Genomic DNA, 24975 nt, shown 5'->3' with positions numbered 1-24975 from the left:
TGTGGATGTGTCCGCTCCTGTTACTGCTTCCAGAGGTGGTCCAACAACTCAATTTCAAAAAGTCATTTCCAGAAGACATCTATTTTCTATTTTTTTAAAAATAAATGGGAATTTACACGATATGTGATTTGCTAACTCTATCATATGTCGGTAACCTGTACACATCTGGAAGGGCTAGATGTGGCAAATGTTTCCTTGTAAAAGTTTTGGGGGAAGCTGAGAGCAGCTTTCCCATATTATACACAAAGTCATTCTATAAATGCCAGTAAATTTTCCCAAAGCATGGTGGGCATCTCCAGAGCGCCAAATGTGGCCTGTTACTCCATTTCACTCATCCCACATCAAGGTCTGGTAGAAGGAAGGCCAGCCGCCGCATGGATGCTACCGTTCCACCCGTCCTCATCCGGGACTCCGCTCACCTTCCGGCCGTTAAGGCCATTGTCCGTTGCCATCAGGACCAGGTAGGTCTCGCCCATTTGGGACAGAGAGGCGTCCTGAAGACCCGATCTGCGGCGCCGTGGCCTAAAGAGAAGGCCAGGTCAGTCCCTAGCTCCGCCTTCGCGGGCCCTGCGCCCCAGCAGCCTCCGCGTGGTTCTTCCCGCCCGGCACACCCGCCGCCATCCAAAGGCGCCGTGTCCCGGCGGCCACCAGGTCACCGAGGTGGGGTGGGGAAGAGAGGTTCGCCGCTGCTTCAGGACTGGGATCTCTGCTGGAACTCTCCACATTTTTAAATCAATTTGAAATTTTTAGTAATGTACGTTTTTTAGGTATTGTTTTTACTGACAAATTTTATTTCTAGATCTTTCATCAGTTTTCCCACACTGATCAACAAATAGGCCTTCATCACACACTAATCTGTAATGTCATTCCTTTTGTATTTAATATTCTAATGTAAAATGCACTAGGGTCTGTTTTGAGGCAATGTTGTTTCAATCATCTGCAAATAAAACTCTTTTTCTTTTTCTGAGACAGAGCCTCACTCTGTCACCCGGACTGGAGTGCAGTGGCACAATCTCTGTTCACTGCAGCCTCGACTTCCCAGGCTCAAGTAGTCTTCCCACTACAGCCTCCCGAGTAACTGGGACTACAGGCGTGGGCCACCACGCCCGGCTATTTTTTTGATTTTTTTGTGGAGACAAGGATCTCACTCTGTTGCCTAGGCTGGTCTCCAACTCCTGAGTTCAAACTATCCTCCTGCCTAGGCCTTACAAAATGTTGGGATTACAGGCAGGAACCACTGCTCCTGACCCCGAATCAAACTCTTAGTAATATTGATAGTATTTCAGTGCTGGCCAGAGCATATCCTTGCTTATTATTAGTTTATGAAAATGGTTTGATTCTTCTAAGCTGTAATTAGATCAAATAAATCTTGAAATCAATTTGTTACAATCCAAACACAATGCAGACAATTATTGAAAATGTCTGCATTTAAATTTATATTTAAAATAGTTGTTTTTTGAAGAATGTGGCATTTTGTTTTCCCCTTTTTTTGGTAAAGATTAATAATACTTTAAAATGTTCAACATATCTTGTTAAGTTTATCTTTATTGATATCATTTTATTTAATTACTCATTGCTTATTGTTGTTAGAGTTATATATGTATATTTTAAATTAATTTTTTTTTCTTTTTTAACTTTTATTTTAGGTTTAGGGGTACATATGCAGGTTTGTTACTTGAGTAAATTGTGTTTTGCTAAGGTTTGGTGTTCAAATGATTTTGTCACCCAGATAGTGAGGATAGTACCCAATCAGTAGTTTTTCAACCCTCACCTTCCTTTCACCCGCCACCGTCAGGTAGGTCCAGGTGTCTATTGTTCCCTTTGTGTCCGTGTGTACTCAGTGTTTAGCTCATACTTATAAGTGAGAACATGTGACATTTGGTTTTCTCTTTTTCATTAATTCACTTAAGATGATGGTCTCCAGCTGCCATCCATGCAGTTGCAAAGAACATGATTTTATTCCTTTTATGGTTGCATAGTATTCCGTTGTGTATATATGCCACATTTTCTTTATCCAGTCCACCACTGATGGGTATCTAGGTTGATTCTATGTCTTTGCTATTGTGAATAGTGCTGTGATGAACATGCGAGTGCATGTGTCTTTTTGGTAGAACAATTTTTATTTCTTTGGGTATATACCCAGTAATGGGATTGTTATGTCAAATGGTAGTTCTGAGTTCTTTGAGAAATCTCTAAACTGTTTTCCGCAGTGGCTAAACTAATTTAAATTCCCACCAGCAGTATGTAAGTATTCCATTTTCTCTGCAACCTCGCTAACATCTGTCATTTTTTGACTTTTTAATAATGTCCATTCTGACTGGTGTGAGATGGTATTTCATTGTGGTTTTGATTTGCATTTTTGTAACTATTAGTGATATTGAGCATGTTTTCATATGCTTTTTGGCCATGTGTATGTCTTCTTTTGAGAAGTGTCGGTTCTTGTCCTTTGCTCATTTTTAAATGGGGTTGTTTTTGCTTGTTGATTTGTCTAAATTTCTTATAGATTCTGGATATTAGACCTTTGTTGTATGCTTAATTTGCAAATATTTTTTCCTATTTTGCAGGTTGTCTGTTTAATCTGTTGGTAGTTTCTTTTGCTGTGCAGAAGATTTTAAATATTTATTTTGTATATTTCTTTTTCACTGAATCTATAGGGATCTCTAACAACTTCCTTATTTATTTTTTGTATTAAAAATGGAGTGGATTCTGTTATCTTAAAATAATGATAGTTTTCTTTCTTCTTAATTTTTTGGGGGATATACCTGTATCTTTCAGCTAATGTAAAATAACAGTGGAAACTCTTGTTGATATTTGCTCTTAAACATTTTAGTTCAGAGGGACTAAAAGCAAGGTGCAACAAATTAAGAAGTAATGAATAGTGTGTAATGAGAGAAATAGAGCGTGTTTTGAGCTAGCCTTACCCAATTTGGTCATGTTCGACACCAGGGTCATTTTTGGTAGTTAATCATAGTGCCTAAAAAAGGTGAGGTGGGCATATATATGGTTAGCATTTACCACCATAATCTTATGTCCCAGTTATGATGAAAGTGACTCTGATCAAATTCTGCCATGCATATCGAGATTCGTTAACCAGACATTAGCATAAGATAGTTTATGTCATCTGCTCTGTAAATTTAATAAATCCACAACTCTCCTTTAAGATACTCCAATACTATCTTGTATAAAAGGTGTATTTGAAGAAGATAAGATAACAGTAGTAGGGTTTTACTTTCATGTCAACATCGAGAAAGTGGAACTTATCCATGGCTGGACACAGGCCCATTTAGGGAACAAGTCTTGGGCACTACCCCTAAAGTTTAGGCTACACATCTGGCTAGGTTCTTATGCCCTTCATATAAGAATAGAGAATGTTTCTAAAATATGTTAGATAACCCTCATATATTTGGTGCCATTAATTTCAGGATGATAACGGATTTAAACCTCAATTATTATGTGAATTGGCTAGGTATCAGATGTTGACCAAAAGGTGGATAACTGAAGGGCTTGTGGTAGCTGCCTTGGAGGGCAGCCTTTCTGACTAAATGCTAGTTGACTTCCCCATCTAATAGTGTACAATTACTGATTAGAGCCACTCATGTCCATAGAATGTAATATTTGAATGAATAAATGCACTTATATCAATTGCCTGACAAAGTGTTTTAAAGTATACTACAGTTATCATGACAAAGTTTTTTTCTGACGAAACTTGTCTATGAAGAATAGTGAGATTGGTAATAGAACATAAATAAAAAGAACTACCAAGGAACATTTCCATCCAACTAACTTCAAAGAGGATAAAATTGACCTAGAGTTAATTGCCTAGTAGAATTAATTTCTACACAGTGATTTGGAATTTGGGAGTACAAATAGTGAAAACAGGTACTGGAATTGCTTCAGTGTTGGGAATGGACCCACATAGTCATAAATGGGTACTTATTGGTACTAGAAAATTTTCTCCACTATTACTCTACATTAAATATTACTCAGGTTTTCAGGACATGGAAGTAGCTTCTTTTAAAAAATCCTTTCCATGTTACTTCTCCACCTAGATAGTTTCAAAAGTGTATTATGTTTTGATTTCAAAATTTTATTCATTGAAACATAAACTTGTTCATTTCTATTCAAGACATCAAAATAAAGATAAATCACTGAATTGTAGGAAAGGTTTGTATAATTAAATTCTAAAAGTGTGAGCTAAAAATATGCGTTATTAATACAGAAAGCTTCTTAGTAATAACACCAAATATGTGCTCCTTATAATCACATGGATCAAAATTGTACACTCTTTAGTTAAGGGATGTAATGGGGAAAAATAGAAGATTGGAATTGTTTTAATTGCATCTGGGTTCTGAGGAATGGAGCAGCAGCAGCAGAAGAAGAAAAGGTGTTCTTTTACTTAAAACAACAAATTCTAACTATTTTCTAATGCAAAGTGAGTGTATCTGTACCCCTTATTCTAGTGTTTATAGAAGATAGAGCCAGACAAATATTACTCTCTAAGTGATAGGGACAGCATTCCTTCACAGACACTACAGTTGAAAGAATCGGAGGTCCTAGGTCAGAGACAAAGACAGATTGGAATAGAAGTTGGGGCCAAAAGTAAATAAGATTTCCAAAACATGGAGCAAGGGGGACCTAAAAAAAAACAGACACCCAGAGAGCAAAGCTCTGTGGTAGGGATTGCTAAGGAATTTTAAGAAGTCAAATATTCATTAGGCAATGTTTTCCTTTTTATCCTGCAGTATAATCCTCCTTTATTATTCCCAGTTCTTTATGAAAATCCTACTAACTGCATCCCCCATTTGTTAGTGGTATTTTAGAGAATAAAAGAAAATAGACTTGGTTCACTGGTAAGAGGACAAGAAATAGTCTTTAAGCGGACAAGAAGCTGTTTCTCATAGTAGAAATTGGTGAGGACAGTGACCACAGGGACTCAACTGTGAGAGGAGGTTAAAAATGTATCAGGAGCAGTATTTTAAACAAAAATCTTCAAAATAATAAAATCCTTCTCCCATAGAAAATAATTTCCAGAAATGCAATGAAGAGTATCACAATTTCTTCAGAAAGTAGATGGAGTTTTAAAATTTAACTTATGTATTAATACAAAAAACAATATCAGAAATGCCAGAAACCTGGATGAACTGGTATCTATAAAAGTGATAAAATGAATCAATGTACTTCAGTAAGTTGGGTACATATTTAGAATTATAAATTATCAGCATCTATACCCAGGTATTGCTTGAAAAAAGTTACCAACTAATAATTAACTTAGTTTTTATAATGTGTTTGAAAATTTGATATGCCATATCATTTTATGCAACATACTTCAATAATACATGTCAATACATTTCTTAAAAATATATTCATGGTAAAGTAGGTAAATGTATGTACTTGCAAAGATACTCAAACACATCAATTAAAATTATGGGATTAGAATTAGATAATATGTGGGTGTGTATGTATTTGACCTCTAGTAGTTTCTGTACTTTAAAATTCATCACTATATGACAATTACATATCATAGCATCTTCAACTTGAACCCATTTATGATAGGTTTTTGTTTAAGAAGTGAGAGAAAATTAAGAACTGTTATGAATGTAAACAGTTATAGTAAAAATGGCATTTCATTTTCTGAAGATATTTGTGATTCTCTGAATTTGAATAATGTATTTTTTAGATTATAGTCTTCTAAAGAAGAGAAGTATTGAAAGAATTAGCCATTTACTTGCACTGAGGGGAGTTATTATGTCCATTTTCTGCTATGGTTTCCTTAGTCCCCCACTCCTCAAGTTGTGATGGTTGACTCAGTTAGAAGGGTTGCTTTTATCTTTAATCATAAATCATTATGAATTTCCTTGTCTGAACCAGTCAGTATCTACCACATTGTGGTTAATTGGGACCAATCAGAGTGGAACTTCTTGTGGAAGAATCTGGAGATGTCCATATGAAAAGGAAATATGGAATAAACTTGATTGTATTATATTGCATTTTTCTGACACTAGGCATATGTGGTTTTGAAAATTACCTTTTTACTGGGCATTTTGTGAGTGGCAGAAACATTTTCCTGCCCTGGCCAAGGGCTAATCTTAGAAAAAGATAAATGTGATAAGTAAGAGATGATTTATGGATATAATATCTAAGAGAGCTGACTTAGTTTCTGAATATTGTTAAACCCTTTGAGACTGGTTCTCCACCACAGTAGTTAAGCATCATTATGATGCAGGTCAAGGTAAGACATTCTGAAATTTTCTAGGACATGTTTTTGAAGGCTTGGGATATTCTGCTTAACTCATATTTTGTATTGTTTTTTAGTTAAAATGAGAAGAAGATGATTTTGCCCTGTTTACAAACATTTGAATGAACACTGAAAATTCATCCAAATTGTTAAAATATTTAATGCCTACTAAGAGTCATGGAACCCTATTATATGATGGTGAATCGAGAAAGAGCTATACAAAATTATGCTTTCAAGGAACTTATAATTACATTGGCTAGAGGCTTATCAGTTCTATAAATAATGGTTACAAAACAATGCAATTTGAACCTTCATAGAGATTTGCATGGCTTGTTAAGAGAACCATAGTCTAAGACAATGGACTTCAACAGGGGGACACGTTCTGGGATGCAGATAATTTTGTAGGGTTATAAAGTTAGTTTTAAGGAAATAAACTTCTAGATCCTCCTTGTCCCTTTGTTTTCTTCCCTAGCATTTTCTTGAGGAAATGCCAGGTTGAGGGGTTAGACAGGTTCTCTTTCCAGCCTTCACTTTCAAAGATCCCCTCTCCTGCTTCACAAAAGAAAGGCATAATTCCTATCTCTACTGATCTTACATATCATTGACGTTGTGAAAACCAGTGGTACGCCAAACAAAGGGACAACTCAAAATTCTGGTGCTGTGCTCCTCATCATTAAAGATGACATGATGGAAGAGAAACTACATATTTTTAGATTCTAGCAATGTATCTTTCTAAATCTATCTAAATTGACCACTATTATTAAATAATGGGCACTTTTAGAGAAAGGTACCAGATCATGGCAGAAATAAAAGTTTAGAAAGTAATCACATTGTCCCATAAAAGCTAAATATTATGTTATGATAAATAGAAATAAAAAGATTTATTCTTTTATGAAATTCCACTACATATAAACATTACCACATTTCTAAAAATTCACATAAATTCCCCAGTTCCACAGATGTATGCCAAAAGCCTAACTGGTTTCAAACTAATCATATTATCTTTCCATTAAGTTGAGACAATCATGGAATAAATATTTCATGAATGAAAGATAAATGGATAAGACTGTGTCATTACCTTTAAAACCCTTTAATTTGTGGCTTCCTTGTATTATGATAGAGTAGTAATAGACTTAAGTAACAAAGACCCTTTACTCAAGATACAGATTTGAAATTTCATTGAAAAAAAAGTGAATTGTTTTAAATGGGGCTTATGACAATTGTCTTATAAACTGCACTGTTTTCATCAAACACAAATAAATATTTAGGTGGCATTACAAAAGATTGGGTGTACACAATCATTATTGTGTATATATATCTTTTTTCTCAAGCTCCAATAGAATGAACATTATTTGTATATTACTTAATATACACACCATAATGCATATGAAGCCATTTACTCAGGTCCATATTTTGGAAGAGGCATGGATTAACATTGAAAATACAAAACTAGATAACCAAAACAGTTGCTATGGGGTTTTAGAATAAATTAAATGCATTCACATTTATGTTTACATCCATTTGTGTTATATTTCAAGCAAAAATAAAATTTCTAATGATCTGTTTTATCTGATGATATACCAATGATTAGGGACATAAAGGAGCTAAGTAGAATGGTTGTAATTTTGTTTGCATCTACAAAATGTTTGTATATAATAATTATATTTATTGATCTCTATGATGTAGGAATTACTTGCCTTTGTAAAAATTAAAGAAAATTAGAAAACATATTTAATTGCCTTATTAACTTTAGTCTTTTTCTATGACTTGCAGTTTCTCTTTATTTTGTAGATTTGTGGTGAAATCTCATCAGTTTCTTCAGGGCATCCTTCATGTCCTTATTTCTTAAGGTGTAAATGAGCGGGTTGAGACTTGGAGTGATGATGGTATAAAAGAGGGTGAGGAACTTGCCCTGGTCTTTGGAAGCACTGTTACCTGGTTGCAGGTACATGTAGATAATAGTTCCATAGAATATAGACACTACAGTAAGATGAGATCCACAGGTATTCATTGCTTTTCTCTGGCCTGCTTTTGACTTCATTCTCAGCACAGCTTTGACAATGTAGCCATAGGATATAAGGATAAGGATGAGAGGTGTGAGGACAATTATAATGCCTAAAGTGAAAACAGACATTTCAACTGTTGTGGTGTCTACACAAGCTATCTTGACCAGAGCTGGCAACTCACACAAGAAATGATCCAGAAGGTTGTTTCCACATGTGGGCAAATTCAGAGTGAGTGTACATAGTACTACAGAATTGGCCATACTAATACTCCAGACCATGATAATCATCTTTAGACATAGATGTGGGTTCATAATTACTAAATAATGCAAAGGCTTACATATAGCTGTAAAACGATCATAGGACATAACAGCCAGGAGAAGGCACTCAATTGAGCCCAACCACATGTAAACATAGAGTTGGATGATACAGCCCACATAACTGATGGTCTTATCAGGTCCCCACAAGTTGACCAGCATCTGAGGGATGATGCTGGTTGTGAAACATAGATCTAGGAAAGATAAATTTCTGAGGAAAAAGTACATTGGTGTATGAAGCTGGGAATCCAGGAGAGATGCGAGAATGATGGCTGTGTTACCCACCAATGTAATTAAGTAGAAGACGGCGACAGCTCCTGACAGGATCATCTCCATTTTTGGATGGTCAGAGAAGCCAAGCAGAATAAAACCATGTAAAGAACTATAATTTCTTTGGTCCATAGTCCTTCAATGTCTAAATCCTAGAGTGAGAAGAGGAGGAGGTAGATGATGATAGGAGGATAAGGAGAAGGAAGAAGAAGGAAGAAGAGGTAGAGGAGGAGGAGGAGGGAGAGGAAGAAGAAAAGGAAAAGAGGAAGAAACAATTTGTCAACATGAACTATCTAAACAATTTGATAAAATACAGAACTAAACAAAGGGAGATAATTTATGTTACTAATTGAAAAAATTTAATGGATAAAAGTAAAAATTACAGCCAAGAAATCTGCTATTTGTCGTAGATTCTTTTATGGCAATGAGTTTAATATTAGATTTTTAAAAAAATCCAGGTGACCATGGGGAGTTCACTTTTAAACTTGAGGTCTGAATTATCTCACGTGTAGATTTGAAAGTTTGAAATAGACGCTGGTTCTAAAATGACCCTATGATTCTTTATAAGCTAGTTAGCCTGATAAAATGAACATATTCTTTTATTTGATCAGTAAATTCACCTGTAAAATTTAAGTACTGGGCTAATGGTAGGATGAGGAAAAGATGTGGTAAACTGGAGGCTGAACCTGGGGACATTATGCTAACTGAAGTAAGCTGAAAGACAAATACTGCATTATTTCATTTATATATGGAATCCAAAAAAGTTGAACTCATAGAAGTAGAGAGTAGGGGCAGGAGATGGATGGGAAAAGGGGAGATGTTGATCAAGGGTACTAAGTTTCAGTTAGAAAAAAGGAACCAGCTTTAGTGATCTCACAGAATGGTGACTACAATAAACAATAGTGCATGATCTCAAAATTACTAAGAGTAGATTTTAAGTGTTTTCACCACAAAAAATAAGTATGTTAGGTGATGGGTTTGTTAATTAGCCTGATTTAATCATTACACATTATAAACATATATTAAAACATTATATGGTACCCCATAAACATATATGATTATTGTTTGTTCATTAAAAATATAACTTACAAAAGAATGAGGAAAGATTGTTCCTCTTTTTTCATATCTTAGTGACTAAGCACCTGTGATCTCCTACTTTGTTTTGTAGGACATCTGGTATTTACCCTTGGACGCTTTGTCTTTCTCATCCTTAACACCTTACTCATCACCAAAACTGGTAAATTTGGATGCAAAAATATATGCTAATTATCCTTTCACTTTAAAAAATCCCTACCACCACTACCCTAATCCAAACCACTATGATTTCTTTTCTGGATTCTGGCAATAGTCTTGCATCCAGTCCTTGCATCCAGTCTTATGCCTTTACATTGTTACAACGTTTGATAAAATAATGTCATCCATCTCCTTAAAACTTGTCAGCCACTTTCCACTACATTTAAGAAATACTATATTGTATACTTAAAATTTTGTGAGGAGGGTAGATCTTATGTTAAGTGTTCTCATCACATGCACACACATACACAAACACAATAAAGAAGGTGGGAGGAAACTGTTGGAGGTGATGGATGTATATATGGCATAGATTGTGGTGATGGTTTCACAGGTATATACTCACCTTCAAACTCATTAAGTTGTATACATTAAATGTGTACTGCTTTGGTATGTCAGTCATACTTCAATAAAGTGGTCAAAAAGCTAAAATAAAACATTTGGTTAAAAAATAACAGCCATTAGCCAGGTGTGGTGGCATGCTTCTATAGTCCCAGCTACTCAGGAGGCTGAGGCAGGAAGATCACTTGAGCCCAGGAGGTCGAGGTTGTAGTGAGCTATGATTGCACCACTGCACTCCACCTTGGGTGCTGGAGCAAGAACCTGTCTCAAAAACAAACAAAACCCAGATAAATATCAAACTCGTGCTTCTCTCTCTCTTTATATAGATGTAGTACAAAAGTTGTGCTTTTCTGTTTGTTATGCCATTTCAAAATTTTTTTGAATATTATTAAGAAATTACTTCCAACTGTGGCCATGATTCAAAAGTGGATACGTTTATGAGACTAACTGGAGATAGTGGTTGAAATAGCCGTTTTGAGAAAATCATTTTGTGATTTCCTTAGCATTAGCTTTTCAAAAATTACGATTTGATTCTGTGTTCTGCCATTGATCAAATTGGATAGAAAGAAAAATAATTCTCTGAAAGATATTTCAAGCTGTCACACCCCATTAAAGTTCCATAATGTCTGAGCAGGGGCATGAATAATTAATACTTATTTATATTAACAGACTCGATGTGTATAATAACTTCTGAATAAAGCAGGGCTTCCAGTTTAATTATATAAAAACCTGGAACCTGAAATTTTTTAAAATTAAAATCATATTCATAGCTGTTAATTTCTTACTATTTTCATTATTACATAGTCTGTAGAAAGATTAAGTCAGGAAAGAATAAAAGTCCTCCTTCTGCCCTATTAAAAAGTGACATAGAGAAAATCTTCAATAAATTTTTCATGCAATATGAAGATTTAGAAATGGATAAGTAAAATCCGAGTCCCTTTAGGACTCCACAAACCTTCAGGAATAAAATAATTTCACTGACAGATTTCACAGATGGCAATAAAAAAACTAAACAAAACAAAATTAAAAAAAAGTATCTGAATTCTTCATTTTCAATTTAATCTGTATTTCTCGCTTTTGTTTCTGCCGGATCAAAATGTTTGATATCACAAATCAAGAAATAGCTTCATGTCCTCCTCTTATAATAAAGAATAAATTTAATGTTTCTTTCACAATCTAGATAAGGAGAATTTCTCTGCAGAGATTTACAATATTTGTTCTCAGACTTCTGAAATAAAACCAGCCCTTACAGATCTAAGTTCTTTTTCTTCTACTTTCTCCAAATTGTTTTACCAACCCAGGCATACTGTTTCTCCAAGAGATTAAGGATGAACATTACTGCGATCCAGAGAGAGTTCCTTTGCCATTCTACTTCTCGACTTTTGTAGAGTCCACACTATGGAAAATAGATCCCAGTGAAGCATTTTTTCTCCAGGGCTGTAAATTTCTCATGTTTTCCCTGCGGTTGCCATGGTGAATTCTGCTTTTCCCAAAGTGTGTTAGGGTAGAGATTCTCAACAGGACTCCTCCTTCTTGAATATATGACTTCAAGTAAGAGGATGAAACCTGTCACAAATTCTTACTTCTTGTTCTGAGTTTAAATCAACCTGCAAGTAGGTCTTGACCAAACAGAAACATTATGAAAAGCAACCAGATAATTCAGAATCAGAATTGAACAAAATTTCCCAATATTACCTGAAGACTCAGATAATCAAAAAGATTATGTAAACCAATGGGACTGCATCCAATTAACTTTACTAGAGTACAGTGTCATAGAAAATGCCAGCTAATGAAACATTTGGAGAATTACACTATACCCTAATATTTCACTAGGGCAGGTTTAGTAGATGTAAAAGTTATTTAATATGAAGGAAAACTATAGGACAAGAAATAAGAAAATGTATTTTCATATTTTCTTAGGTTGTGAATGTATTATAAATAAAATTTACTCTTAAATAATGTAGATTTCCAACACTACAATTATACTTAACTATAGAATAATCTTACCATTCAAAGCACAAATAGTGATTGTGGAACTAAACTTACTCTGAGCAGATATCATTTAAATAAGGTACCTCTAGTGGTTATCTCTGATACGCATGGTCAAAACAGTTGTATTTGAAAGAGCTGTTTAATCCCCAAAGCTCTAAACAATAAGAACAGGATCATAAGATTTATATTTTTGCTCAGTTGTTTTGGTGACCGTGAGGGGTGATTCAAATACTTCAGTGTCTATGACAATTCGTTTTGTTGTTGTCTCAGAGGTCACTATTTACACATTAAATTCTGGAGTAAGTATATACTATGAAAATTTTTGTGAGCTGGCTTATAATCATAGGTTTTAACAGCTTCCTTAAATTAAAATTACATATCAGCAATAATTGGTTTTAGTAAAATACATAAGCACGAATTGACGGCCTCCTGATACATGTTCAAATGTGGATGACATTACTGATCAATAAAATAATTTTAACTATCTGCTTCTGTATAGTAGTCAACATATCTTACACTTGAGATATAGTATAGTGTAATGGTTAGATGGATGGATTGTGGTGCCAGACTTTCTGGGCTGAAATCCTGGTGGCTAGAGTTATCAGATGTGTGAACTTGGGAAAATTACTTAATCTTCGTTGCCTCTGATTTCTTATCTATAATAGGGGATACTATAATACATAATTTAAAGGGCAAATATAAGGATTCAACAAGTTTAATATATGTAAATGCTACAATACTGGTTAGCACACAATAAGCATCCAAATAAGTATTAACTATTACAATTTCGATCAGTTCAGGGTGTCTGTGTGCTGCAAAAATATTTGGGGAAAATTTATGCTGATATTTGATAAAACATCTGGAAAATCCTCCTTTAGGATTATAATACATATATAAAATATATATACTATATACATAGTATATGCATATGTATGTATATATATTCTTTATAAATGCTATGATAATGATGATAAGAAACATAACATCTACTAATGGTACATTTTTGTCTATCAAGATTCGAAACATCTGAATACTTGAAACTGTTCACGGACTAGAGATTCAGTTTCACTTGTGTATTTTTCTCTTCCCATTTAGTCAAGTTTTCTACAGTTCTCCTTTTCGTTTAAAAACTGATGTACAGTTATAATTTAATTTCACAATTTCAATCCAACCATAAGCAAATATTCAATTTTCATTTGAAAAATAAAAATGTATATAAACTGTCATGCCCACCCATATTTCTGGTTTAAATACATTCCTGCACAGTGACTTTTCCTTGCTCCTCATTCTGTGATTAAAATCCATGGATTTGTTACTCTGGAGAAATTATAGAGGAATCCTTTGGATTTTTGAATTATTTTTTTAAAAAGTTTTCATTTGTTGTCAAGAAATGGATATACCCAGCTTGTAAAGCAGATGCTGGTGCCTTAAACTTTAATATAAGACCTTTCCATTCCTCTTTGAATAAATCAAGACATGTTTTCCTGTTTCCTTTTTATTTAACCATTTTTTTCCCTTGCTTACTTTAGCCCTTTACTTATGGAAGCCATTTAAAGTGAAGCTATTAGCAGTGCTTCCACAACTGGCTGCGTATCAGAGTAACTGTATTGGCTGGCGTATGTAGAAATTTTAGAAATACACTGTCCTGAGATTCCTATGCCCTTGCCAAGGGCTCAATTCTTTTCTTTTTATACTGTGTCCCTAGATACCATCTTATAGTTTTAAGGCTTTAAATCCCATCTACATATTGATGGCTTTCAAGTGTCTATTTCCAGTCTTCTACATTGAGCATCAAATAGGTAGTTCCAGCTGCCTAATTTCATGCACAAAATTATAAGTCTAAACATAGCTAAAATAGAACTCTTGATTGCACTGAGTCTGCTCTAATTCCAGTCTTCCTCATTGTAGTAAATGATATAAACACCTACCTATTTCTGGCCAGAAACCAGTAATTAAGGAGTTATCCTTAATTACTAGCCTGCCCTCATCTTGAAAATCTGAACGATTCTAAGCTTGACTTGTCTCCATTTCTAGAATGACTAACAAACTAGGCCTATTTTTCCTGGATTACCCAATGTATTCCTATCTTGTTTCCCTACTTTAATTCATTCCCCTTTCAATCTATTCTTCATATGGCGGCCAAAAGCGTTCTTTAAAAAAAACGACACATTGGCCGGGCGCGGTGGCTCACGCCTGTAATCCCAGCACTTTGGGAGGCCGAGGCGGGCGGATCACCTGAGGTCAGGAGTTCGAGACCAATGTGATAAACATGGAGAAACTCCGTCTCTACTAACAATATACAATTCGCTGGGTGTGGTGGCGCATGCCTGTAATCCCAGCTACTCCAGAGGCTGAGACAGGAGAATCGCTTGAACCCGGGAGACGGAGGTTGTGGTGAGCCGAGATCACACCATTGCACTCCAGCCTGGGCGACAGAGCAAGACTCCGTCTCAAAACAAAAAACAAAACAAAGCAACAACAACAACAACAACAAAAACCCAAGAAAACCAAAACCACAAATCAAGTGTTTCCATTTACCAGTTTGAAATCTTTCTAGACTTCCTATGCACTTAGGATAAAATTCACACTCCTTACCAAGAACTATCAGATGCACCATGCCTGGCTCCTTTTTATCCCTCCCTCCTTCTCCCAATCGTCTCATGCCTTTGTCATTCCAGGGTTGCAGGTGTTAAAGGGTCTTTGCATTGAATTTCATTGGCCTGGCAGATTCTGTCCCCAGATTGAACTCCTTGTTTGTAATCGTTTTTCAGATATAATCTATTCAATGAGATCTTTCTTGACTACTTAATCTAAATTAAAATCCCTCCTCCCCAGCCACTCTCCGTCACATTTCCATGTGTTTTTCGTAGCACTTACCACTCTAAATTTTGTTTTTTTAAAATGTATCTCCCCACAGTTAAAACCTAAGATCCAAACGAATACGGATCTGATCCCCCTTGTTTGCCACATAACTGAACGAATCAATTCAGCAAATTTGATTAGCAATAGAAATATAGCAAACAACTAAGACAAAACAGGAAAGTCCCTGACCTAATGGAGCTTGCTTTTCTTTGTGAAAACAAGCTCATCAGCCAAATTATATAAAGTGTTTATTTGTTCACTGCTTGTTTTTTTTTTTTTTCTGATTTTTTTCTTTTTTTTTTTTTAATAAAACATCCCACCAAATAGGAACATTCTCTCTTTAGGAATAGCATTCCGTGTGGATGTTGATTTCTTACTTTGTGATTTTACAGACATTGTCTTCCAGTATTTCCGTAGACTAACTAACTGGTCAGGACCTGTTAGCCCTGTGATAATGCTGCACTCAGCATTCCTTGATGATGTCATATTAGCTTCCAGTGGCTGCTTGGTGCCTGGAAGGTGGTCTAGCATGTAACAGGGATCAATAAAAGTTTGTTGACTATAAAGCAGTTAGAGCAATATCTGATGTGTATATTAAATATCCCATTCAGTCAAGATTATCTAGGGTGATATATTCAAGAAATATAATGCTAATGCATTTATGTGGTGATGGAGATCAGAGTTTAATGATATTGATCATCAAATAGCCTGGATAAAGAGTATGTTCCCACAAGAAAGAGCTTTCTGAGACTGCTTTTATGTTATCCTTTACATTTCTATTTTTTGACTTTTTTTTTGGCTTTTGACTTTTGGGTCTCACTGTCACCCAGGCTGGAGTGCGGTGGTGTGATCATGGCTCATTTTGGCTTCAAACTCTTGGGCTCAAGAGATCCTCCCATTTCAGTCTTTCCAGTCACTGGGATTACTGGTGTGTACCACAAAACTTGACTCTGTTTGATTTTTTTTTTTTGGTGGACCATATATTTTACCAAAGTATCTGAAATATTGTAAATGATATTTGTTGAAATATCAGAAAATATTTTTGGCATACTTTGGGGAAAAAAGCAAACACAAAACCAAAACAATTTATCTATTTACCTTCTCGTGAACTTATGAAATCAAATATTTTAAGCCTTATTTTCCCCAAACTCTATGATTCTCTCAATAGTTGCAGAAAAATCTTTTGATAAAATCCAACACATCTTCATGTTAAAAACCCTCAATAAGTTATGTATCCAAGAAACATACTTCAAAATAATAAAGCCATTTATTTCAGTCCCACAGCCAACATCATACCAAATAGGTAAAAGCTGGAAGCATTCCCTTTAAGAACTGGAATAAGACAAGAATTCTGACACTACTCTTATTCAACATAGTACTGGAAGTCCTAGTCAGATAAATCAGGCAAGAGAGAGAAATAAAAAGTATCCAGATAGGAAAAGAGGAAGTCAAATTATGCTATGATTCTATGACTAGAAAACCCCAAAGGCTCTTCCAAAAGGCTTCTAGACCTGATAAAACAACTTCAGTAAAGTTTGAAGATACAAAATCAATGTACAACAATCAATAGCATTTCTATACATCAATAACATTCAAGCTGAGAGCCAAATCAAGAATGTAATTCCCTTTAAAACAAACACACACACACACACAATCTAGGAATACTTCTAACCAAGGAAGTGAAAGATCTTCACAAAAAAAACTACAAAGCACTGCTGAAAGAAATCATAGATGACATAAACAAATGGAAAAACCTTCCATGCTCATAGATTGGAAGAAACAACAACATAATTAAAATGTTTAAATGTTACCACCTAAAGCAATCTACAGATTCAACAGTATTCCTATTAAATTACCAATGTCATTTTACACAGAACTAGAAAAAACGATTCTAAAATTATATGGAACCAAAAAAAGAGCCCAAATAGCTATAACAATCCTAAGCAAAAAGAACAAAGCTGGAGGCATCACATTACTGGACTTCAAACTATACTGCAAGTCTACAGTAATCAAAACAGCAAGGTACTGTACAAAAATAGGCACTTAGACCAATGGAACAGAATAAAGAACCCAGAAATGAAGCAGCATACCTACACCCAACTGATCTTGAACAAAGTCGACAAAAATAAGTAATGCAGAAAGGACTCCCTATTCCATAAATGGTGCTAGGAAAACTGGCTAACTATATTCAGAAGGATGAAACTTAACCCTTACCAAGCACCATATGCAAAAATTAATTCAAGAAAGATTAAAGACTTAAATGTAAAGCCTCAAACTATAAAAATCCTGGGAGAAAACTCAGAAATACCCTTCTGGACACTGGCCTTGGCAAAGAACTTATGACCAAGTCCTCAAAAGCAATTGCAACACATAAAAAATTGACAAATGGAACCTAATTAAACCAAAGAGCTTCTGCACAGCAAAAGTACCTATCAACAGAATAAACAGACAACTTACAGAATAGGAGAAAATATTTGCAAACTATGCATCTGACAAAGGAGTAATATCCAGAATCTATAAGGAACCTAAACAAATCAACAAGAGAAAAACAAATAACCCCATTAAAGAATGGGCAAAGAACATGAACAGACAATTCTTAAAAGAAGACATAAAAGCAGCTAACAAATGTATAAAAAAAATGCTCAAACAGTAATCATTAGAGAAATGCCACTCAAAACCACAATGAGATACCATCTTGCACCAGTCAGAATGGCTATTACTAAAAAGTGAAAAAATGACAGATATTGATGAGACTAGAGAGAAAATGAACACTTACATACTGCTGGTAGAAATGTAAATCAGTTCAGCCACTATGGAAAGTAGTTTGGGAATTTCTCAAAGACCTGAAAATAGAATTATCATTCAACCCAGCAATTACATCACTGGGTATGTGTCCCCGCCCCCAGACAAATTGTTCTACCTAAAATATACATGCACTCGCATGTTCATTGCAGCACTATTCACAATTGCAAAGACATGGAATCAAGCTAGGTGCCCATTAATGGTGGATTGGATAAATAAAATGTGGTACATATACAACATGGAATGCTACACAGCCATAAAGGAGAACAAAATAATGTCCTTTGAAGCAACATGGATGCAGCTGGAGGCCATCATCCTTAGCAAATTAATGCAGAAATAGAAAACCAAATATCACAGCTTCTCACTTGATTTAAAGTTTAAGGAGCTAAATTTTGGGTACATATGGACATAAAGATGGAAACAACAAACACTAGGGATTTCAAAAGGAAGGAGAGGAGGAGAGGAGCAAGGACTGAAAAACTTCCTATCATGTACTATATTCACTGTCTGGGTGACAGAATTAATATAAGCCCAAACCTCAGCATCACACAATATACCCTTGTGATAAACCTGCCCATACACCCTCCTGAATCTAAACTAAAAATAGAAATTAAAAAAACCCCTTTTTCATAGTAATCATAAAATATACACTTAGGCAATTTATGAAAATAATATAGTTTTACATTTGTTCTTTTCACCCCAGCTTTATGAAGATATAATTAAGAAGTAAAAATTGAATACACTTACTATGTACATGATGTTTTGACATATGTATATATTGTGAAATGATTACCACAAACCAGCTAATTAATCTATCCATCAGCTGACATATGTTTTCTTGTTTTGTGGTGGGAATATTTAAGATCTACACTCTTAACAAATTTCAAATATTAGATACTGTATTGTTAACTATATTCACCATGCTGCATATTAAATCCCCAGAACTTGGTTGCCTTAAAACTGAAAGCTTGTATCTGCTGACCAACATCTCCCTATTTTCCCCTCCCCCAGCTTTTGGAAACCACCATTCTAATTCTATTCTCTGTTTCTGTGAATTCAACTTTTTAAGATTTCATGAATTAGTGAGTTCATACACTATTTGTCTTTCTCTGATTCTTTTATTTTACTAAGCATAACGCCCACAAGGTTGATCCATGTTATTGCAGCACAGAATTTCCTTCTTTTTGATGGATGCTTGGTTTGTTTCCAAGTGTTGGTTAATGTGAATGATGCTACATTGAACATAAGAGTGCATATATCTCTTTGACATACTAATTTCATTTCTTTTGGGTATATACCCGGAAGTGGGATTGCTGGATAAGATGGTAGCTCTAGTTTTGATTTTTGAGGAACCTTCATACTGTTTTCTAAAATGGCTGTTCCAATTTATATTCCCACCAGTAGTGCATAAGGATTCCTTTTCTTTCTGAATCCTTGCCAATACTTGTTATCTCTTGTCTTGATAATAGCCATCCTAACATATGTTAGCTGATCTCATTGTGGTTTTAATTTTCATTTCCCTCATGAATAGTACTGTTGAGCATTATTTCACATATCTGTTGGCCATATGTATGTCTTCTATTGAGAAATGTCTGCTCAGGTCTTTGGCCATTTAAAAATCAATTTATTGTATTATTTTTGCTATAGAGTTGTTTGAATTCCTTGTGGTTTTTTGAATATTAACTCCTTATCAGATTTGTGAGTTATGTAAGATAATGGTTCCATTTTATTCTTTTGCATATAGAGACTAAGTTTTCCCAGCACAATTCATTGAATAAACTATCCTTTCTCCTGTGTATTCTTGACACATTTGTCAAATATTAGTTAGTTGACCATATATGTGTGGATTTATTTCTGGGGTCTTGATTCTGTTCCATTAGTCTATGTGTCTGCTTTTATGCCAGTATCATACTGTTTTGATTCCTATGGTTCTGTAATACGGTTTCAAGTCAGGAAATGTGATGCCTCAGCTTTTATGTTGTTGTTGTTCAAGTTGTTTTGGCTATTTGTGGTTTTTTTTTCTTTTTTTCTTTTTTGTGGTTCCATACATATTTTAGAATTGTTTCTCTAATGCTGTGAAAAATGTCATTAGAGTTTTGATAAGAATTGCATTGAATCTGTCAATTACTTTGGGTATTATGGACATTTTAGTAGTATTTTTCCATTCCATGAGCATGAAATATTTTAAACATTTATTTGTAGTTTCTTCAATATATTTCATCAATATTATAGTTTTAAGTGTAAAGATTAATCAACTCCAGGGTTAAATTTATTTCTAAATATTTTATTTCATTTTGTTTTGGTTTTTTTTTTTTTTTTTTAGAGGGAGGCTTGCTCTGTCACCCAGGCTGGAGTGCTGTGGCCCGATCTCAGCTCACTGCAAGCTCCGCCTCCCGGGTTTACGCCATTCTCCTGCCTCAGCCTCTCGAGTAGCTGGGACTACAGGCGCCTGCCACCTCGCCCGGCTAGTTTTTTGTATTTTTTTTAGTAGAGACGGGGTTTCACCGTGTTAGCCAGGATGGTCTCGATCTCCTGACCTCGTGATCCGCCCGTCTCGGCCTCCCAAAGTGCTGGGATTACAGGCTTGAGCCACCGCACCCGGCCAATATTTTATTCATTTTGATTCTATTGTAAATGGCATTTGTTTTTCCAGATAATTCAGTGTTACTGTACAGAAACACAACTGATTGTTTATGTTTTCAATTGACAAATAAAAATTGTATTTCTTCACAGTGTACAATCATGATGTTTTGATATATGAATACATTGTGGAATGGCTAAGTTAAGCTATTTAATATATTTATTACCTCTTTTTTGTGATGAGAACATTTAAAATATAATATTTTGGCAATTTTTAAGAATACAATATATTGTTATTAAGTATAGCCATCATGATGTACAATAGATCACTTGAATTTATTCCTCCTAATTGAAATTTTGTAACCTTTGACCAAGATCTGTCTGTATTCCCCACCCCCTGGCCTCTGGTAAGCACCTTGTTTTTCTAGGGAAAAAACAAGGGTTTTCTTTCTCTGCATCCTCTCCAACATTGTTATCTTTTATTTGTTTTGATAATAGCCATTCTAACATGTGTGAGGTGATCTCATTGTGGTTTTAATTTGCATTTTTCTAATGATTAGTGATGTTGAGCATTTTTTATATACCTGGCCATGTCTTTGAGAAATGTCTATTCAATCATTTGTCCAATTTTTCATTAGGCTGTTAATTTTCTTACTACTGAGTTGTTTGAGTTCCTTATTTATTTTGCATATTAAACACATCAGATGTATGGTTTGCAAATATTTTCTGCTAATATTTCTTTGGGTTGTCTATTCAGTCTGTTGATTGTTTCCTTTTCTGTGCAGAAATTTTTTGGTTTGATGTAATTCTATTTGTCTATCTTTACTTTTGTTGCCTGTGCTTTTAGGATTACCTAAAAAAAACCATTGCTCAGGCCAGTGTCATGGAGGTTTTCCCCTGCGTTTTCTTCTTGTAGTTTTAAAGTTTATGGCATTATGTATAAGCTTTTAATTAATTTTGAGTTGAGTTTTGTAGATGGTGTGAGATGAGGGTCTAATTTCATTCTTCTGCAGGTGGACATCCAGTTTTCCAAACACCATTCATTAAAGAGACTGTTCTTTTTTCATTATGTGTTTTTGGCACTTTTGTTGAAAATCAGTTGGTTGTAAATACTTAGATTTATTTCTAGATTCCTTATTCTATTGTATTGGTCTATGTGTCTCTTTTTATGCCAATACCATACAGCTTTTATTACCGTAGCTTTGTAGTATATTTTGAAATTAAGTACTATAATGCCACCAGTTTTGTTCTTCTTGCTCGAGATTGCTTGGTCTGTTTAGAGTCTTTTGTGGTTCCATATAAATTTTAAGATTGTTTCTCTATTTCTACGAAAATTATCATTGGTATTTTGGTAAGAACTGTATTGAATTTGTTGATTATTTTGGGTAGCATGACTATTTTAGCAGTTTTAGTTCTTCCAGTCCATGAACAAGGAATTTTTCCATTTATTTTCTTCAATTTCTTTTACCAATGTCTTATAGATTTCAGTATACGTATCTTTCACCTTTTTGGTTTAATTTATGCCTGAGCATTTTCATGTTTTGAAAATAGGATTGTTTTATTGATTCTTTTAAAAATAGTTTGTTGTTAGTGTAACACTATTTTTTTTTTTTTAATATACATTAAGTTCTAGGATACATGTGCAGAATGTGCAGGTTTGTTACATAGGCATAAATGTGCCCTGGTGGTTTGCAACACCCATCAACCCGTCATCTACATTAGGTATTTCTCCTAATGCTAGCCCTCTCCTAGCCCCCCAATCCCCGACAGGCCCCAGTATGTGATGTTCCCCTTTCTGTGTCCATGTATTCTCATTGTTCAACTCCCACTTATAAGTGAGAACATGTGGTGTTCGGTTTTCTGTTCCTGTGTTAGTTTACTGAGAATAATGGTTTCCAGTTTCATCCATGTCCCTGCAAAGGACATGAACTCATCATTTTTTATGGGTGCATAGTATTCCATGGTGCTTATGTGCCACATTTTCTTTTTCCAGCCTGTCATTGTTGGGCATTTGGGTTGGTTCCAAGTCTTTGCTATTGTGAACAATGTCGCAATAAACATATGTGTACATGTGTCTTTATAGTAGCAAGATTTATAATTCTTTGGGTATATACCTAGTAATGGGATTGCTGGGTCAAATGGTATTTCTGGTCCTAGATCCTTGAGGAATTGCCACACTGTTTTCTACAATGGTTGAACTAATTTACACTCCCACCAACAGTATAAAAGCGTTCCTATTTCTCCACATCTTCTCCAGCATCTGTTGTTTCCTGACTTTTTAATGATCACCATTCTAACTGGCGTGAGATGGTAACTCATTGTGGTTTTGATTTGCATTTCTCTAATGACCAGTGATAATGAACTTTTTTTCATATGTTTGTTGGGCACATAAATGTCTTCTTTTGAGAAGTGTCTGTTTATATCCTTGGCCCACTTTTTGATGGGGTTGTTTGTTTTTTTTCTTGTAAATTTGTTTAAGTTACTTGTAGATTCTGGATAGTAGCCCTTTGTCAGTTGGATAGATTGCAAAAATGTTCTTCCATTTTGTAGGTTACCTGTTCATTCTGATGATAGTTTCTTTTGCTGTGCAGAAGTTCTTTAGTTTAATTAGATCCCATTTGTTGATTTTGACTTTTGTTGCCATTGCTTTTGGTGTTTTAGTCTTGAAGTCTTTGCCCATGCCTATATCCTGAATGGTATTGCCCAGGTTTTCTTGCAGGATTTTTATGGTTTTAGGTCTCATGTTTAAGTCTTTAATCCATCTTGAGATAATTTTTGTATAAGGTGTAAGGAAGGGGTCCAGTTTCTGTTTTCTGCATATGGCTAGCCAGTTTTCCCAACACCATTTATTAAATAGGGAATCCTTTCCCCATTGCTTGTTTTTGTCAGGTTTGTCAAAATCAGAGGGGTGCAGATGTGTGGTGTTATTTCTGAGGTCTCTGTTCTGTTCCATTGCTCTATATATTTGTTTTGGTACCAGTACCATGCTGTTTTGGTTACTGTAGCCTTGTAGTATAGTTTGAAGTCAGGTAGCATGATGTCTACAGCTTTGTTCTTTTTGCCTAGAATTGTCTTGGCTATACGGGCTCTTTTTTTGGTTCCATATGAAATTTAAAGTAGTTTTTCTAATTCTGCGAAGAACGTTAATGGTAGCTTGATTGGGATAGCATTGAATCTATAAATTACTTTGGGCAGTATGGCCGTTTTCATGATATTGATTCTTCCTACCCATGAGCATGGACTATTTTTCCATTTGTTTGTGTCTTCTCTTATTTCCTTGAGCAGTGGTTTGTAGTTCTCCTTGAAGAGGTCCTTCACATTCCTTGTAAATTGTACTCATAGGTATTTTATTCTCTTTGAAGCAATTGTGAATGGGAGTTCACTCATGATTTGGCTCTTTGTCTATTATTGGTGTATAGGAATGCTTCTGATTTTTGCACATTGATTTTGTATACTGAGACTTTGTTGAAGTTGCTTATCAGCTTAAGGAGATTTTGGCCTGAGACGATGGGGGGTTTGCTAAATATATAATCATGTCATCTGCAAACAGAGATAATTTGACTTCCTTTCTTCCTATTTGCATACCCTTTATTTCTTTCTCTTGCCTGATTGTCCTGGCCAGAACTTCCAATACTATGTTGAATAGGAGTGGTGAGAGAGGGCATCTTTGTCTTGTCCTGGTTTTCAAAGGAAATGCTTCCAGCTTTTGCCTATTCAGTATGATATTGGCTGTGGTTTTGTCATAAATAGCTCTTATTATTTTGAAATATGTTCCATCAATACCTAGTTTATTGAGTGTTTTTAGCATGAAGGGGTGTTGAATTTTATTGAAGGCCTTTTCTGCATTTACTGAGATAATCATATGGTTTTTGTCATTGGTTCTGTTTATGTGATGGATTACATTTATTGATTTGTGTATGTTGAAACAGCCTTGCATCCCAGGGATGAAGCCAACTAGCTCATGGTGGATAAGCTTTTTGATGTGCTGTTGGATTCAGTTTGCTAGTATTTTATTGAGGATTCTCACATCAATGTTCATGAGGGATGTTGGCCTGAAATTTTCTTTTTTTTGTTGTTGTTGCATCTCTGCCAGGTTTTGGTATCAGGATGATACTGACTTCATAAAATGAGGGAGGAGTCTTTCTTTTTCTGTAGTTTGGAATAGTTTCAGAAGGAATGGTACCAGGTCATCTTTGTACCTCTGGTAGAATTCGGCTGTGAATCTGTCTGGTCCCGGAATTTTTTTGATTGGCAGGCTATTAATTACTGCCTCCATTTCAGA

General features: G+C 35.0%; 1 protein-coding gene and 1 long non-coding RNA gene across 2 annotated transcripts in view; one reads left to right on the top strand and one right to left on the bottom strand.

Annotated features, from left to right (window-relative positions):
* The first annotated feature begins 367 nt into the window (after nucleotides 1–367).
* LOC108540121 (uncharacterized) overlaps nucleotides 368–24975 on the top strand; it is a 37612-nt gene continuing 13004 nt past the window's right edge. The window contains exon 1 of the long non-coding RNA XR_001888591.1: nucleotides 368–538. This is a non-coding gene — a long non-coding RNA (uncharacterized LOC108540121). The remainder of the gene's footprint in view (nucleotides 539–24975) is intronic.
* Nucleotides 8002–8957, bottom strand: LOC108540120 (olfactory receptor 2W1). Its single transcript, XM_017889091.1, has one exon. The coding sequence runs from the start codon at nucleotides 8955–8957 to the stop codon at nucleotides 8016–8018; it is 942 nt and encodes a 313-aa protein (XP_017744580.1). The 3' UTR covers nucleotides 8002–8015.

The sequence above is a fragment of the Rhinopithecus bieti genome, unplaced genomic scaffold (genome assembly GCF_001698545.2).
Source record: "Rhinopithecus bieti isolate Rb0 unplaced genomic scaffold, ASM169854v2 scaffold_18466, whole genome shotgun sequence".
Lineage (NCBI taxonomy): Eukaryota > Metazoa > Chordata > Mammalia > Primates > Cercopithecidae > Rhinopithecus > Rhinopithecus bieti.
This window is presented reverse-complemented; position numbering and strand designations above follow the sequence as displayed.